Consider the following 19,615-nt stretch of genomic DNA (forward strand, 5'->3'; position numbering starts at 1 on the left):
TCAGACAGTGGATTGGAAAGGGTTAAACTAATCATCTATGCCTTTTAGTACTTGTGCTGTTTTTTTACTTCACCTCTTCAATAAGCAAAATGTTTTCGTTTAGACGAAAGTAATTTCGCGCACCAATAGCTGCGCAAATTTTTTTCGTCTCATGTCATGAACGGGCTGCTTCAAGTTAGTGAAGTAGCTCGTTCACACGATCGAAGGTGCAAGGTGCATGCTTTCAAGGCTCCCATAGGAGTCAATGGAAACTCCTGCGCAACTCGCACCAAAGATAGGACATATTCTATGTATCTTGTTAGGTGCATGCAATTTTGCGCACCTAACATTCTTTCATGTGAACACTTCTATAGAAACGTATTCTTTCCTTATAGAAGCGCGTTTTGCGCGGCTGCACGAAACTTACATTTGTCTGAACGAGGCTTTAGGACCGCCTACACACAGGTGACGCGATGTAGCCGTGAGAAAATTGCAGCGATATTGCATCACTACAAAGTCGCACGTGGTGTTACAAAATCCCACGACTTTGTAGCAACACGTGCAAGGATTTTCAGGGGGGGGGGGGGGGAGCTGCTGAGGGTGCTTGAAATATAAGCCCTACCCTGAAAATAAGCCATAGCTACATAAAAATAAACCAAAAAGCACATACATCACCTAAGAAGCGCTATCAGCTCTGCCGCATCTTCTTTCAGGCACTTGTCTTCAGACATCCCTGCCTCCAGGAAGCGCTGCCTCTGATTGGCTGAGCGCCAGGAATGACTGATTGGATGACCCACAGCACTCGAGAACCAATCACAGCCAGCTGTTCCAGGAAAGGCTGGCAGAATACTAAGGCCTCATGTCCACGGGGAAAATCAGATCCGCTGCAGATTCTACATGTAGAATCTGCAGCGGGTCCCTCCTGCCCCGCGGACATGAGGGCTGAAAATAGCAATTTAAAAGCATTTACCTTTCCGTAGCGGACGGCGAAGATCAGCTGTTCCTCACGGCCGGATCTTCATTTTCGGCCGGCGGATGAATTCCTGACGCCGGCGGCACATCGCCGGCACGTCGTCGACGTGCCGCGCGCATGCGCCGGGCACATCCGCCGAGCCGAAGCAAGGGAGATGCAGCCGTGAGGAAGAGCAGAGCTTCGCGGCCCGCTGCGGGTGAGTAAATGCTTTAAATTCCTATTTTAGGTCTCCCGCGGATCCGGACGGCTTCCATAGGCTTCAATAGAAGCCCGCGGGAGCCGTCCCCGCGGGAGACCCGCATGAAAATGGAGCATGGTCCAGATTTTTTCATGCTCCATTTTTTTTAAAATCACTTTTATTGACGATCCGCGGGTATTTATGTACCCGCGGGTGGTCAATGCATCCCTATGGGGTGCGGATCCGCGCGCGGGAGATCCACTGCGGATTTTAAATGTCATTTTGCCCGTGGACATGAGCCCTAAAGACAAGTGCCAGAGGTGAAGAGGAGAAGCACGCCGGAGAGGTCAGCGCCTCTTAGGTGATGTATTATTGTTTTTTTTGATGCAGCTAGGTCTTAGTTTAGGGCTTTTACAGTAGGATTTCCTATTGTGAAAGTTGCATCGCACCACATCGCGCTTTCGTGTTATGCAACAGAAAGGAAGGCTCCATATGGAAACATTGGCAACTAAAAAAACAGTTGCAAGTCACAGCTGTATAGAGCATGCCGTGATTTTATAGTTTCGCAATGTCGCAGGCTACAAAACATCGCTCGTATGGGCTCTACATAAATGCGATCTGTAGCACTGTCGCATCGCAACTAAATCGCCCATGTGGAAGTGGCATTAACCTGAGAACACTTTAAAAAGTTGCATGGAGTTAGATCGGGTGAACAAGAAGCATGAGGCAAGGGGGTCATACCGTTTTTTTGCCAAATTACATAACACTCAGCATTGTATGGGTAGATGAGTTGTCATGATGCAAGGGCCCTGTTTGCCACAAAGCAGGACATTTTCTCCCTACATTATGATGCAACGTTTTCAAAACTTTCAAATAGGAGCTTTGGCTGACGGTCTGACCCGGTGTTACCCGGAGTGCATGGTGCCTCTCACATCAAAGACACAGAGGAGCATTGGTTTCACAAAATAAGCGAAAAACTGAACAACTTGTTAAAAAAACAAAACACTGGAGCCAAACACAACCTTCCCCAATGAGATCGGCTGTCATACAGCCTCAGAAGGGTTCCGCAGACATCCACCTAGCAACAGAAGCTTGTACTAGTAACGTCCCACCCACCGGAAGAACATTCCCGTTTCTTTGGGGCGCCCCCTCGTATTATAGATTACACATGACAAAGTTGTGGCTTACAGAAGATGGTTATTTTTAAAGGAGATCATTTGTGAAATTCTTGGTCATGTAACCCACCGCTTGCAAGAGGCAGATGTTTTCCCGTAAAGACCCAATGCATCCACAAAATGTAATAAGGAACATTAAAACGCCAACCGCAATAAGGAGTAATGCAGGGTCCACAGCAAGACATGCCATAGCAGCCTCTGTGGAGGATTTACAATCACAGTATTAGCATAGGAGCAGAAAAGCAATAATACCACCTTAATATTCAGTGCTGAAGGCTACCGTTGTATATTGGGTCACTTAGAATGTCACAAATAATAAAAATAAACAAACAAAGGAGCCTTTGTTTTAAGGAATCTTGACCCCCTTAGTGACCAAGCCTGTTTGTGCCTTAAAGGGGTTGTCCGGCCATAAACATTAGGTCTCATTACTTCTGTTTGCCCATTTCCATGCACTTTGTAATATACATTGTGCATGGAAAATGAAGCAAACAGAAGTTTTGGACTTACCTGAAGGGATGCCCCCCCATGTGTTGCTCCTCCGTCGTCCCTGGTTACCACAAGAATCTTCTCTTCTTGTCGGGCCAGCTCTTGTCGGCGCGGGAACGAGCCCCTTCTCATCCGCGCATGCGCAGTTCTTCTCTCTGCAGCCGGGACCGATATACGATCTTCTTGTGTGCAGGGGGGGGGGGGGGGGGAGAGGATGGAAGAGCCTCAGAGCAGGAACTGAGCTCCCGCCCCCTCTCTGCCTCCTCTCCGCCCCTCTGCACTATTTGCAATGGGGAGAGCCGAGACGGGGGCGGGGCCAATTCTCGGACCTTAGCCCCGCCCCCGTCCCACCTCTCCTCATTGAAAATAGTGCAGAGGGGCGGAGAGGAGGCAGAGAGGGGGCGGGAGCTCAGTTCCTGCTCTGAGGCTCTTCCATCCTCCCCCCCCTGCACACAAGAAGATCGTATATCGGTCCCGGCTGCAGAGAGAAGAACTGCGCATGCGCGGATGAGAAGGGGCTCGTTCCCGCGCCGACAAGAGCTGGCCCGACAAGAAGAGAAGATTCTTGTGGTAACCAGGGACGACGGAGGAGCAACACAGGGGGGGGGCATCCCTTCAGGTAAGTCCAAAACTTCTGTTTGCTTCATTTTCCATGCACAATGTATATTACAAAGTGCATGGAAATGGGCAAACAGAAGTAATGAGACCTAATGTTTATGGCCGGACAACCCCTTTAATTACCAGACCAAATTTTGGAAATCTCACATGTGTCACTTTAACATGGAATAACTCCGTAACGGTTTTGCATGTCCAAATGATTCTGACGTTGTCAAGCTGACAAGCTGTCACGTCCTCAGCTTGCAGGGCCTTGATCCCTGCTGGAAACATGTTTTTACGTCCTCAGGGATTAAGGCCCAGCAAGCTAGGACGTGAAAAGGCAATGGGCTGGTCACTAAGGGGTTAAAGTGTACGTTCTATTATATATAGAAATAACTACAGTGTAGCACTGCATCGGTTTTCGAAATCACTTGCACTGCGGCTTCTGTCCGTAACTAGAAGCATGGAGCGAATACGATTCCATGCAGCAGAATAGAGCATCCCACCCCACCTCCTAGGCTCCTGTATCTAGAAGGGGAGCAGCGCTTCAGGTACAGCTCGAGCTCCGTTACTGGATAAGACGGCCTAGGAGGAGATAATATGTCCGGCAGTGGCAGGTAACTCTTCCCCCAATGAATGCTATGATGGAAAATGTCTTTCAGATTCTCCAAATGATTGTTCTGTGTAAAAGGGCCTTTACTGTGAGCAGCTTGGTATACTGAATTACTGAAGTAAGTACGTGTCTGCCAATATATAGGCTGACCATACTTTCAGTAATGCTCATAGCGGACCAGAAGATCTGTAACCATAGGCTGTCAGGTCTAAATAATCATGTGAGAATACTACTGATCTCACTGACAGCATGCCGTGGACATGCCCTGTGCTATTCTTCTGTTACTCACAGAGACCCATCGATAAGACAACTCTATTATAGGCAATAGAAAGATTTTATCTTAGGACAATCACAACAGATGAAGATGATGAGAACTGGTGTGTATACACTGCCAATAGAGATGAGCGAGAACCAAAATGCTCGGGTGCTAGTTACTCGAGCCGAGCTTTTTGTAATGCTCAAGAGCTCGTTTCGAGTAATGAACCCTTTTGAAGTTTAATGGGGGACTCGAGCATTTTTCAATTGAGCCGCGGCTCCATTTGAAACAATGGTCTGCCAGCACCCCTGAATTGTTTTTCAAAGGAAGAGCTTTAAACATAAGCTCCTCCCTGAAAAACAATCATTTTAGTTTTTAAAAAAAACAAAACAAAAAAAAACAAACTTACCCTCCACCGCTGCCGTGTCCCCTGTTGGGATGTAGAACACATCTGCCGCATGCGGCAGATGTTTCCTTTATCCCCGCTAGTAAAAAGAATTCCCTGCTGCTACATCTGCCACATCTGTGACAGATGCAGCAGCGGAATTCTTCAAATCCTGCTGCTGACCCCCCAGTAATTGGATTTCAGGGAAATCCCTGAAAAAACAGGAAAAATAATGTGGAAAAAAAATAAAAGATGCTCACCTCCCTTCAGCTGCGCTCAGCCAATCACAGGCAGCTCTTGCCTGTCATTCATTCGGCGAGAGCTGCCCTTGACTGGCTGAGTGCCTCAGCCAATCACAATTAGCTCCTTCAGCACTTTCAGCACGTTCGAGCTCAGGTCTGATTAACTCCATTAAAATCAATTGGGAGGGTTGTACTGTGGTTAGCTATGCGTTCGGCACACTGCGCTGAAAGCGATGAAAAACGGTGTGTGTGTGTGAGTGGCCTAAGGGGCTACAAACAAATTTTCATGTAGTGCAGGAAGATTACACCAAGAGGCTAAATCATGTATGGAAATTGGTTTTGCAGCTGTATGCAGCATGATCTTGGTATAAGTACCGGGCGGGGGGCGAGCTGAACGTTTGCACCCGGGCCCCTGAGCCTTTAGTTACATATTATATAGTTATATATTCTACAAAAAAGTATAAGCAACAAGAATAAATAGTGGAGGAAAAGTTAACAGAAAAAGATGTTCAAAGTGTGACGATAGTTTAGACCAAGAGAGCCCGATGCCTCAGTACCAGATTAAATTGGCTTCCTTTTGTAACAGCAATTTGTGCAGTCGAACATTTACTTTAACCCTTAACAAGCCTGTGAATCTCAAGCAAGAAATGTCACCCTTGTGACATTTGATTGTAGTAAGGAAGTGAAATATCTGATTGTGACAATGAAGGGACACTACACAATACCCAGCCCCCTCTTTGTGTCCGAATATTAGAACTGATATCAATTGAATGACTAAAGGCCCATTCACATGTAACGATTGTCGCTCAAATGAACGAAAGCGCGTTATAATCGTTACGTCTAAATGCGAGTCATTGTGCGCTTTTCATGTGTCGCTCAGTTTCAGCCTGCATAAAAATCGGCGGCTCGCTCACTTTTCGTTACATTTAAGCAATCCACGCTCATGCCTCTTTTACATGGGCGACAGAGATATTCACACTAGGAGATCACGCAGCTGTGTTTCTGCAATTTTGTAGCATCAGTGATGTGTTTTCTTGTGAAAAATCGTGCATTGCTTCACTGCTTCTAGTGAGAAAATTGTGCCATAAACTTGAGCAATTTTATCGTGAGGTTAAGCCTACCCCTAAAACAAGCCCTAGCTGCATTCCCTGGAGAAAAAAAACAAACAAAAAAAAACAAACAAACAAAAACGTACCCAAAAGGCTCGATTCGGGTCCTCCTGCTGCTCTCCGGAGCTCCGCTATGCATTCTGCGGTCCTTATTCGCCCATGGAACATCACTTCCTGGTTGTGGGATTCAGAAATTCTGCCTACAGGAAGCGATGGCTCTGATTGGCTGAATAACCGTGAATGAACCAATCAGAGCCATCGCTTCCTGGAGGCAGAATTTCTGAATCCCACAACCAGGAAGTGATGTTCTGTGGCGAATGAGGACTGCAGAATGCACAGCAGAGCTCCGGAGAGCAGCAGGAGGACACAGACCAAGCCTGCTAAGTATTCCTTTTTATTTTGGCTGGGAATACAGCTGGGGCTTATTTTAGGGGTAGAGAATCGCATTGCATCTCACGAATATCTCTAGTTCGTGAGATGCGATAAACAAGGCTCCATAGGAAAACATGAGCTGCAAAACATCTCAAACTGCGGCAGTATAGAGTATACTGCATTTTTTTCCCTCGCAACATCGCATCAGTGAAAACATCGCTAATGTGAAAGAACCCATTGGAAAGCATAGGCTTCACATAAATGCGATTTGTAGCGCTGTCACATTTTGAGAAAATCGCACAATTATAATGCCCGTGTAAGACAGCCTCAGTATTTCACATAGGAATGTGATGCGCTTAACGAGAAGTGAACGATTCTCAATGATGATCTGCCTGTCTGAACAGGCTGCATGAGCGCGGACAACTGCAAATGAATTAGCGGTCACGTCACTCACCCATGCGCTTGTTTTAACCACCATCAGCTGTTTGAAAATGGGCATAACGTATTGAATATCTCCTTCTCTACGGATTAACCTCTTATCTAAAGGCCCTATAAGTCCGTGCTCCTGCGTGCGAGCTAGCACAGTTGTATTACTCACGGAGCGGCCAGCCGGGGGTGGGGGCAGTGCAGGAGATTTCTCTCCTCTCGCTTCCCCGGCCCTTTCCATTGAGATACACAGCGGCTGTTCACTACTGAACAGCCGCTGTTTACACTGAAAGATCAGCAATTTATGCTGCATAAACGAAGGACGATGAGCTGATCGCTCATCGTTCAGTGTACATAGTGGCCGATCACTAGTGAACAGCTGCTGTGTTAAGTCTATGGAGAGGGGCGGGGAAGCGAGAGGAGAGAAATCTCCTGCAGCCTCCCCACTGGGAGCTAACAATACTAGCTCCTGTGCAAAAGCACGAGAGCGAGTATGTGCGGAGCCGAGTGTCAGGTATCGTTTGCCCGACATTCGTCCTGTCTAAATGGAGCTTAAGTGATTGTATAAGTAATGGAGTTTAATTTTACAAGTTTCGATGTTGATTTACCGTATATACTCAAGTATAAGCCAAGCTTTTCAGCACAAAAAATGTGCTGAAAAAGTCGCCCTCGGCTTATACTCAAGTGAGGTCTTAAAAAAAAAAAAAAAAAAGCAATACTCACCTCTTAGCCGGCGTCGATCTCACCCGTGGTGCAGCAAGTGACGTCATTCTTCTCCCCGTTGTCATCTCCCTGGCTTGTTCGACTCTCCCGCCGTTAGCGGTGTGATTGGATCATGCGCCGGCCAATCACAGCCGGCGCTCGATAAACCAATCACAGCCATTCAGTGACATCACTGAATGGCTGTGATTGGTTTATCGAGTGCCAGCTGTGTTATACGAACGGATTGTGCGGTGGAATCCACCATGTGAACAGGCCCTTACTGTTGCAGAAGGAGGCCGATCGAACTTGTGGCGTGGAAGCGTGGGGCCCTTTTGGTGTACATGATCATATTCATTTGAATGCCCTTTTCTGTTAACTTTTCCTCCACTATTCCCTTAGACTTTTTTATATAATATGTTGCGGTGTTACAATCAATTATATACTGTGATTAATATACATGGCATATATAGTGATTAATCAAAGTGATCATGTGTGACATGAAACAGATGACTGCAGGATCTATGGAAGGAGCCCTCTACTGCCCGACTAAGTGCAATGGATGAATAAAAGCAGTTTTCAGCCTTAAATATACCATTACAGATATATTCTATACACAGAGGCAGCTTGGAGCACCTTGTGCATATATACGCCGCACACGGTTGTATACAGCTGATGTGACCTGCTCAGTATACGGGTCTAGTGCGGACACTTCCTCTTCTGTTTTGGGCTATCTTAGCACATAGTAGCTTACCAGCATGTTTCATTAGCCGTGCGTAGACCCCAATAGCCACCATCACCATGGATATGACCTGCAAATACAGAAATGAAACAGATTAAAGCAACAATTTTCCTGCGGCCCAGTGCAGGGATTACAGAACAGTCATTATCACCCCCTGTAGTATACATGTAGAGCAATGCTCTATGAATGTGGGGACCATCCCAGGCACTGTTAGACCCCAGCCTTGGTTATCATCATCCGTATAAGGCTGTCTAAAATATCTTCTGTCTACCAATGATAAAGGGAGGCAATGAAAGTCTATGGATTTTCACTCTTCCATTCCCACCTGTGTTGGAGCTGCAAGGGGACATCTGTATAAAACGAACCCTTAATCGAAATGCTGCGGATTTTAAAACCACACCTCAGGTCATTCTTGGCATGGGTCCGTGCAAATTTATTCTGCAGCATGTAGTTGAGATTTTTTTTTGCTGGTGTAGTACGCTGCGGAGCGGTCAGTTGCCAATCAGTTGCATTCCCCCAAGAGAACAACTCAGCAGCACTTGGCACACAAGGTACATAGCATTAGGCCATTCCTGTGATTCCACAGGAGAATGTGCAAACAGCGACCATTACCATTTCCCTTATCCGCTAGACAGAGGAATGGTAACAATTTATCCCTATATTTCCAGAAGGAGTAAAAGGGGAACAATGTAGCATTTTAAGCAAGGCATGTGGGGAGGGGACAAGTCCTCTGTAACAGATTGCTGTGTCCTTGTCATTGTACCTACTGCCACAAAGCACCAATAAGCTGCAAATCATTAGCTAAGCTGTTCCAAATCAGCTGCATGTTTGCATACCTTAGCCAAATGTTATCGCACTACACCAAATCCCTTAGAACCAACATACCGCAGTACATAAAAATACTCACACTCATAATTAGTGTGAAAATGGTAAAAGAAAACCTCCAATATTGCATCAAAACAGCAAGGCAGACCGGTACCAAAGACAAGGAGATTTATTGACAAACAAAGAAAACGTTTCAAATAGTTACAACGCGTTTCGGTGATAAAAGGAGCACCTTTTTCAAGCATAATTTAGAGTAGAAGCAGGGTCTTGGGGATAGCGTCTAACGATGAAGAAAGGGGGGACATGCACTGTCATCCCATCTAATTGATACATGCATCACATCCCCTTCGTGGGGGTGCTTGCCGCAGCGGCGAAGACCCGTCGTGACATCACCAAGACCCTGCTTTCAGCTGACACTGGAACACATATTAAAGCAATTAGTAGAGTGCAAACAATTCCACTCCCTTGATCTTTTCCTCATCCTTAATTGATTCTTGAATGTTATATTTATGGTACTGTGTGCATGATACTGGACAGCAGGAGATGTTCGCAAGCAGCATAATTACTGCAAAGCCATTTCATATATCTGAACGGGGTTGTTTCTGCAGCACGTGCATGAAGATAAAGAAAACTCCATGAAAATCACATCAGCAGTTCGAGTTGTAAGGCCACTCACACACACACAGTCGGTGAAGGAGGCATTTTACCACGATTTTAAGCAGCGTTTTTAACAAGGAGAAATGCAAAGTCCTACATCTTGTCAGGAAAAAAAAGGAGAAAAAAAAAGCACATATAAAATAGGAGGAATTGGGCTAAGCAGCAGCACATGTGAAAAAGACTTGGGTATACTAATAGCTTATAGACTGAACATGAGTCAACAATGTGGTGCAGCAGCCAAAAAACGCAAACAATTTTGGGATGTATTAAGAGAAGCATGGAGTCTAGATCATGTGAGGTAATTATCCCCCTCTACTCTTCCTTGGTCAGACCTCATCTGGAATACTGTGTCCAGTTCTGGGCACCCCACTTTAAAAAAGACATACTGGAGCAAGTTCAGAGAAGAGTTACCAAGATGGTGAGCGGTCTACAAACCATGTCCTATGAGGAACGGTTAAAGGATCTGGGAAGGTTTAGCTTGCAAAAAGGAAGGCTGACAGGAGACTTAATAGCTGTCTACAAATATCTGAAGGGCTGTCACAGTGCAGAGGGATCAGCCCTACTCTCATTTGTACAAGGAAAGACTAGAAGCAATGGGATGAAACTGAAAGGAAGGAGGCACAGATTAGATATTAGAAAAAAACGTTCTGACAGTGAGGGTGATCAATGAGTGGAACAGGTTACCACTGGAGGTGGCCAGTTCTCCTTCAATGGAAGTGTTCAAACAAAGGCTGGACAAATATTTTTCTGGGATGATTTAGTGATCCTGCACTGAGCCGATGACCCTGGAGGTCCCTTCCAACTCTACTATTCTAGGATTCTATGTTTTCAAAAGCATTCTTTGGCGTTTAACAGCGTTTAACGCACCCCATCATTACAATGGGCGATGATGTGCAAAAAAAAAAAAAAAAGCTCTAAAACGCATGAAAATAAAGCAGACAATGCTCAAAAATCATGGTGTGTCTAACACTAGTCTGCAAAGCCTCATTGAAATCAATGGCGGTGTTGTACATAGTCTACCGTGGCTTTTGTAAAAAGAAGTGTTTGTGAGTGGCCTAGGTTCATGACTGATGAAAACTACAATATAGTTGGAATAACGGAAACATGGCTTAATGATAAGTGCGATTGGGCAGTGAATTTTTAGGGTTACAATCTCTTCATAAGAGCCTGTGGTGAATAGAAAGGGGAAGGGGTGTGTCTGTACGTTAAATCCTACTTAATGCCGAGGCTACGGGAGGACATAGGTGCAGGAAATGAGTACATGTAATCTCTGTGGGTAGAAATACAGGGAGAAAAAAAAATAACAAAATCCTGATAGGGGTTTTCTATAGACCACCAAAAGCAACAGAAGAATCTGAAACCTTATTATTAAGGCAGATAGAAGGGGGGTCAGTCCGCAACAAAGTAATTATAATGGGGGACTTTAATTATCCGGATATAACATGGGAAAATGAAAATCTGCAAATCTCACAAGGGTGATAAGTTCTTGAGAACAAGATAATTACCTTACCAAACTTGTGCAGGAACTAACTAGAGGGAGGGCCACTCTGGACTTAGTACTAACTAACAAACCTGACCGAATAATGGGGGTGCAGGTTGAGGGGCACTTGGGTAATACTGACCACAATATAATAAATTTCCAGCTGTCATTCAATAAGAAACCTCATCAGGAAGCGACAAGAAAACTAAACTTTAGAAAAGCAAAATTTGATCAGCTCAGAACTATCAGCAACATTAATTGGGACAACATCCTCAAAAATATCAGTACAGACAACAAATGTGAAAAGTTTAAAAACATCCTAATTACCTCATGTGAGCAGTTTATCATACCCTTTATAAAAAAAGAAAAGAAAAAAAAGAATCACAAGTAGAAGGAAACCAATATGGCTTGACAAGACTAAGGGGGGCAACTAATGAAAGAAAGAAAGCGTTTAAACTCTTAAAAAAAGAAGGCAGCGAAGAAGCGCTAAAATCATACAGGGAAAAAACCAAAACATGTAAAGAAAAGATCAAAATTGCTCAGGAGGCTTATCGCTACAAAGAGCAAAATATAACCCTAAACTACTCTTCAACTATATTAACATCAAACGCATTTGCACTGAGAGCACTGGCCCTTTAACGAATAAAGCGGGAAAAATCATAGAAGCTAGACTACTATTTCTTATATTTATGGACACTATCAAAACCGGGGTTGTACCATTGGATTGGCCCATTGCCAATGTGGTTCTAATTTACAAAAAGGGGTCCAAAAGTGAGCCTGGTAACTACAGGCCAGTAAGTCTCACTTCAATAACTGGAAAAATATTTGAGGGGTTCTGAGAGACGTCATCCTAGAATACCTCAAGGAGAACAACGGAATAACTCCTCACCAGCATGGATTCATGAGGAGTCGATCATGTCAGACCAATCTGATCAGCTTCTACAATGAAGTAAGATCTAGGCTGGACCTGGGAGAGTCTATTGATCTCGTATATCTGGATTTCTCTAAAGCATTTGACATCGTACCGCATAATAGGCTAATATACAAAATGAGACAGCTCGGTCTGGGTGAAAACGTGTGTAATTGGGTAAAGAATTGGCTCAGAGATAGAAAGCAGAAGGTGGTAATAAATGGTTCATACTCTGATTGGGCCACCGTCGCTAGCGGGGTGCCACAGGGCTCAGTATTGGACCCCATTCTGTTCATTATATTTATCAATGATCTGATAGAGGGGCTACACAGTAAAATATCAATATTTGCAGATGACACAAAATTATACAATATAATCAATGCAACGGAGGACAATGTGCGGCTACAAACGGACCTAGATAAGCTGGGGGCTTGGGCAGAAAAATGGCAAATGACGTTCAATGTGGATAAATGTAAGGTTATGTACGTGGGCAGGAGAAATGGATGTCACCAATATACACTAAATGGGGTACTGCTAGGGAAAAGTGATATGGAAAAGGATCTGGGGGTACTAGTGGATTGTAGACTAAACTGGAGTAACCAATGCCAGTCAGCTGCTGCAAAAGCTAATAAAGTCTTGGGGTGCATTAAAAGAGGTATAGGGGCGAAGGACAAGATTATCCTTCCATTATATAAGGCACTTGTCAGGCCTCACATGGAATACTGTGTACAGTTCTGGTCACCGGTGCTCAGGAAAGATGTTACAGTACTGGAGGGGGTTCAAAGAAGGGCAACTAAATTAATACATGGAATGAGGGGACTGGAATACCCAGAGAGGCTATCCAAATTGGGATTATTTACTTTAAAAAAAAAAGACAGCTAGGGGGTGACCAAATAACTATGTATAAATACATGAGGGGACAATACAAGGATCTCTCCCATGATCTGTTTATACCCAGGACTGCGATGGTAACAAGAGGGCATCCTCTACGTCTAGAAGAAAGCAGGTTTCATCACCAACACAGAAGGGGGTTCTTTACTGTAAGAGCAGTGAGACTGTGGAACTCCTTGCCTGAGGAGGTGGTGATGGCAAAATCCATTGAGGAGTTTAAGAGGGGACTAGATGCCTTTCTAGAGTGCTATGATATTACAGGATATAGACATTAGGTGACCAGCGGGTTTGTAGTTCCAGGTCTTATATTTATGTAGGAACTATCAAAGGTTGATCCAGGGATTATTCTGACTGCCATTACGGAGCTGGGGAAGGAATTTTTCCTCAAATGAGCAAATTGGCTTCTGCCTCTTGGGGTTTTCTGCCTTCCTCTGGATCAATTAGGGGTGGAAACAGGCTGAACTAGATGGACATTGTCTTCCTTCAGCCTAACATACTATGTAGGTAAACAGACACGTTTCATAATCGGTAGAGATAAACACTGACAATTGAAAGCCCCTTTTACCAATCTAATGCCCAGACAAACTTTATAGTTGTTATCTAAAAATGAAATATTCATATTCCAATATGTACCCAGTAAGGCCGGGCTCACATGACCGTATCGTAACATGCAGCTTACAGTGTTTTTTGCATATTGAATTGCATATCCCCACATACGCATGCATTTCTTTGCGTGTATCATTGTGTATGTACTGCGTATTTTACGTGCGCAAAAAATGACAGCAAGCAGGGAATGATGTTAGAAGTTGCCGACCCCCATGAAATCACCCTTCTAGCGCCATTTACTTGAGCTTTCCTACGTTGGTGACAGTTGTAATTGACATTCTGAGAACCATGTCTTCACTAGAGGATGTCGCTCTCTTGGCTTGGCTGGTTTTTCCACTTTTGCACAGCCCCGTCCGATGCATCAGAACAATGAGTTTGCCCATATCAAAACGTAGCCGTGGTAATATTATTATGGCCTCCGATATCCAGCTCGGCTGGGCCGGTGGACTCTGGTGGCTCCTGCACCGTCTGCCTACAACTTCCTGCTTTCTCTAACTTCCTTTGCACGTCTCCAAGCAACACGTGTAAAAAACGTTGCAAATCCACAAAGTGATTGCGTATGCATTGCGCTCGGAACGCAGTCGTAGCGAACAATAGGGCTCTGATGTGCATAACACATGGGACGATAAACCTTGCTGCGTTATTTACCGCTGTCTGCGCCCGGCCTAACAGGTAGTGAGAAATAATACACTAAAGAAATAGGTGAAACGCCACGGATCACAGGGGTATCACTTACACTGGCAGGCGTCACCGCCACCGGATACCTCTACTATCCTACCAGGCCAGGACGTTCAGTGTCTCCATACTGCCCACTAATAAGATATCTGGAGGCGCCTGCAGCTATACTAACTCCAAGGTAATAATTATGTACAGAGTCACCCACTCCGCTCCACTTCAATTACAGTAAGTGTTACGTGCCTCGTCTGTTCCCGGCCGACCTACAAGAGCTGTCAATGTCATTGCAGAAAATGGGACTTTACCACGCAACTATTTAAAAGGCAGAGCGGCACACGGGATGAACACCGGGTGTAGAATCAGTCTACAGAAGAACTCTTAGACTTCCTACACCCGTGAATCTCGGCCCGATATCACACTGGTGACGTGCCATGTACCCGCAGATGAAAGGCATTAGGCAGGCAAAAATGCCTCGCATCTGTCAAGTTCCGATTCTCTTGTGCGACTTTCAGGTATGATAGAGGATCAGGAGTGTTTCCCTTTTATTTCAGTAGGAACCGCTGTATCGCACTTGCATGATGCACATTGCATGGCATTAAAGGTCCCATTGAAATCAATGGACGATGCGTTCCAACAAATGCGAAAAGTTAGAGACTCACACAATAGAACACATTGTACAGCATGTTATGCGAGGTTTACCATTGAAGAAAAACGGGAAACACTTGCCCCCGGAGGATCGCTACTTTACTGAAGTGATGGGAGACGTTTTTTGACAGAAAAACACCTAGCATTACCATGCAAACGCACATTGGTGAGCACAATATCGGGACAAGTTTCACGTCCCAATATAGCGCTGGCCCGTGTGGAGGTAGCCTCAGGCCTGTTTGACGTGACCGCAATTTTGGCCATTTATGCGTCCGTATTACGGTTAGTCACTATCGACTGACAGTATCACAGGAATCTATAGTGAGTAGATCTATGATGGTTGGGCTGGGATTTGAGACGGTAAGAGGGGCGCATAGTTTACAGAACAGGCCTAGGGGTGCGTTCCTCTGTAAATCGGATTCTACACACAGTGTTTATGATGCGTGACATGACAATGTCATGATAGTATGTAGCGAACAGATATATAGATCCAGGTTCCTTTATGAGGAATAGTACAAATATTCTGTGCCTGATGTTGTGGACATTGTAAGGTGAGGCTGTTCCCACGCTTGTACTGGACTGAACACCCAACACATATGACCCTTATGTACTATTTCTGCTGCCTGCACGGAACACTTCTCTTGTATTGGCAGAGCCACCCATATCACAGATACAATATAATCAGTTGCACAAGATCAGACCCGATCACTGACCAGCAAACAAACTCACGCCGGCTTCACACGACTGGATCCCTATTGTAGAATCCGCAGTCGGTGTCCACGCAGAGGATCTGCAGCAAATCACACGCACTGAAAGGTACGCGCTTCCACTTTTTTCTGCACACTTGCAGATACGAATTGCTTATTTCGCAAGCGGAGGAAAAGAAAATCACTGCATGCTCTATTTTGTGCAAATTCCATGTGGATGGCCTCCATTAAAGTCAATGGAGACCCGTAGTGTTGTACGCATACAGCCGTGGGAAGAAGCCCTTAATGCCACTGATTGACGAATTGTTCACTTTTCCTTCTTCCAGTTTCAGCCGGCGTAAGGGTCACCATTGGTTTGGTCACTTATCGTTACGGTTAAACACTCCCCGCTCTGGGATAGGCATATGAAAGACTGAACGAGAAGTGGCCGATTCTCCGCGATGATCTGCTGTGCGAATGAGCCTGCGGTGACGTCACTCGCCCGTTCACACAAGAATCCCCTCATCTAGAAGGGCATAACAGTGACTGAATATTAGTCCCAGACAATCTGAGAGAGAACCATACACAGACAGCTGTTTCTGGGTTTTTACCCCTCACCAGTGTACAGTAGGTCTCTGCCTGACTGGGTGGGAGACCTATACATGTGGATCTGGAGAGGGTAAAGTTTCTCCCTGTGGAGAGCCCCTAGAAGGGGTAAGGAGACCTATAAGACCATGCATACCCCTCTGGGAAATTTAGGATGCAAGATTTAGTATGATGGCAAAATGCCTCTACAGCGCCCCCTACTATGGTCCGTCACACAGGACAACCACTGGGCACTTAACCCCCTGAAATCCATCCCAAAGATGATCACTGCTGTGCTTTTACACGGAAGTGATAATTGCTTAGTGAATGGAGGCAAAGCGCGTCAGAGATCTCTTCCAGCCGCCCGCCTCCATTCAGAGTGAAGAGGCAGTCGTTTGACAATGAAAGCCTTCCTGTTCACACGAACCAATCATCAGCCTTTAATGTCAGCAGAAAATGACCGAAGAATGATAAACAAATTCATTCATCATTCAATCATTGGCTGTTTACACTGGATGATATTGTTCCATGATCCAACTGAATGATTTTATATATAGTTCTGTGTAAAAGATGATATATCGCCCCGTCTGTGCAAGATATTATATATCATCACGTCCACGCGCCAAATGATATATATCATCACAAACATGTGCCAGATGATATATATCGCCATGTCCGGGCACCAGATGATATATATCGCCACGTCCGGGCACCAGATGATATATATCGCCACGTCCGGGCACCAGATGATATATATCGCCACGTCCGGGCACCAGATGATATATATCGCCACGTCCGGGCACCAGATGATATATATCGCCACGGCCGGGCACCAGATGATATATATCGCCACGGCCGGGCACCAGATGATATATATCGCCACGGCCGGGCACCAGATGATATATATCGCCACGTCCGGGCACCAGATGATATATATCGCCACGTCCGGGCACCAGATGATATATATCGCCACGTCCGGGCACCAGATGATATATATCGCCACGTCCGGGCACCAGATGATATATATCGCCACGTCCGGGCACCAGATGATATATATCGCCACGTCCGGGCACCAGATGATATATATCGCCACGTCCGGGCACCAGATGATATATATCGCCACGGCCGGGCACCAGATGATATATATCGCCACGGCCGGGCACCAGATGATATATATCGCCACGGCCGGGCACCAGATGATATATATCGCCACGGCCGGGCACCAGATGATATATATCGCCACGGCCGGGCACCAGATGATATATATCGCCACGGCCGGGCACCAGATGATATATATCGCCACGGCCGGGCACCAGATGATATATATCGCCACGTCTACGCGATGAATTATTCGGCTGCAGGAGCGTCTGCAATAAAATCTGCCAGGTGTGAACAGTCCTGAAGGAGCCAGAAGGGTGCAGACATGTCGGTGCCAACACCAGGGAACCAAGAAGGCAGGTAGGTAGTGCCATTCCCAGCACCCGCACCCACCTGGGTCAGTGACCCCGCAGCACTTTCTGACCACCTGTGTGGCATTACATGCTGCCCACTGAGGGATCAGGAACAAACAAAGTCGCCCCGTGGCTAGGACTGTGGGCAGCCCTGGCATGTGCCCCCTGTAGTAACACACCCGTCCGAGCAGAACAAACACAACTCACCCAGAAGAGCGTGTTGAAGAAGAACAACAGGTATTTCACCACTGGGCTAACGAAGGAGAAGTCGTCCCCGCTGGTCGCCGCTCTCCTCGCCATGGCTGTATTCTCAGCGGCTTCTTACGGGGGGTTGTTCTGCAAGAGACCCAAGGGGTAAGAGCACAGCGACCCCTAGCGGGAGAGGCACAAGACCTCGATGTGACCATCGGCCCAAAGACCGCCCGCACCACCCGCCGGCGCTGCTCCGTCGGGTTATCATTCCAAAGCAAAGCGGCGTTTACCTGATGCTGATTGGCGCTCTGCTCCACGAGCTGCAAGCTGATTGGTCCGTTCAGTTGTCTCTCACAGTGTGAAGACGCGAACACCTGTATGGGGCTGCTCGCTGAAGCGTCCAACTACACGCGGGCACCATAACCGCGGACAGGAGGCCGCCGACATGTACTGGCAGTACCGACTGCTGCTTGTGGTTAAAACACCTTCTGTAGTGTCGTCATGACTAAAAAAAGGAAGCCCGAGGCCGTTGCCAATAGCAACCAATGAGACCTCAGCTTTCATCGTTTTAAGGGAGATTGGAAAATGAAAGCTGCAATCTTATTGGTTGCTATGGGCAACGGCACCAGAATGCCTGCGTGTCTTCATCATGTACATCCAGGTGCGGCTGCAGCATAAAATCCCTAACAGCACAGCAGACTGTTCTATTGTGCTGGAGGGCGTAATAGCAATCAAGCAGACTGCATGACAGGTAATGGGATGCTGGGAGGTAATTCTGCCAGACATGTTGGGGAGCCAGCAGTTCAGGTTTTTTTAAAAATACTGAACGAGGTAAAAAGAGGCGTGGTTTTCCTTCCCGCAAAAAGACGCAGCATGTTCTATTTTTTTCTGTACTGCGCACGGATATAGCAAATATTAAACTAATTTAACTTAATTGCCTATTGAAATCAATGGGAGCATTCCTGCATGTTATTTTGCATGCACAAATATAGTGAAACACACACAGGCGTGTGCAAAATCACAACGCAAATGCTCTTATGCCTGTGTGAAGCTGGCCTAAGTCATACCCCTAACCCCATCCAATTCTACCAACTCCACTTTGTGTCCCCGAATAGTGATAATGTGCTGTAGCATAAATACGGCGCCAGACCTATGTTCATAACATAAATACAGCACCAGAACCAAGTTCAGGATGTACATGCAGCATTGGAATTCTTCTCATAATACAAATACAGTAAAAGATCTGACCCCATTAGATAAAGACTGCACCAGAACTTAGATCAACACAGGGATAGGCCACCTGCAAACGGCCAGATCAGATCCCGCTGCGAGAATTCTCGCAGCGAGACCCAACCCGAGCCCCTGCACGGACCAGTGCGGCGCTCACCTCTCCCGCGGCTCCGGCTCTTTGATGTGCCTGCGAGCCAGTGCATGCGTAGAGCGGAGCCGGCGGCCCGGGAGTGACATTTCTGTGCGGGCCTCTGCGAGACCCGCACAGAAATAGAACATGCTGCGATTTGTTTTCCGCGTGTGATTTCACGCAGATAAATCGCGGCCGTCTGCATTGATTGCGTATTGTAATGCAATCCTATGCCGGCGGGCACGGGCGGAAATTCTGCGTGAAATTTCTGCCTGTGTGCAGGGGGCCATAAACTGTTAAATCAGTTTAGCCCCTGTTGTATTTGCATCGTGTGAAATGGCGGGCGGCTAGCAGAGATCCCCGAAGATTTGGGTTGCGCTAAAACCCACTGTCGTAGGCAGGAAACTGCGTCCGAAAACT

At 46.1% G+C, this 19,615-nt stretch overlaps 1 protein-coding gene across 1 annotated transcript in view; it reads right to left on the reverse strand.

The window, feature by feature from the left end:
* Window positions 1-18,095, reverse strand: part of TSPAN33 (tetraspanin 33) — a 27,516-nt gene extending 9,421 nt beyond the window's left edge. Inside the window, exons 1-3 of the mRNA XM_066592175.1 lie at window positions 17,851-18,095; window positions 8,245-8,302; window positions 2,372-2,503 (exon numbers count right to left, since the gene is read on the reverse strand). Coding sequence (XP_066448272.1) covers window positions 2,372-2,503; window positions 8,245-8,302; window positions 17,851-17,943 — 283 coding nt within the window. The 5' untranslated portion in view covers window positions 17,944-18,095. The remainder of the gene's footprint in view (window positions 1-2,371; window positions 2,504-8,244; window positions 8,303-17,850) is intronic.
* Between the last annotated feature and the right edge of the window lie 1,520 nt (window positions 18,096-19,615).

This window comes from Eleutherodactylus coqui, chromosome 2, assembly GCF_035609145.1.
Source record: "Eleutherodactylus coqui strain aEleCoq1 chromosome 2, aEleCoq1.hap1, whole genome shotgun sequence".
In the NCBI taxonomy this organism is placed as follows: Eukaryota; Metazoa; Chordata; class Amphibia; order Anura; family Eleutherodactylidae; genus Eleutherodactylus; species Eleutherodactylus coqui.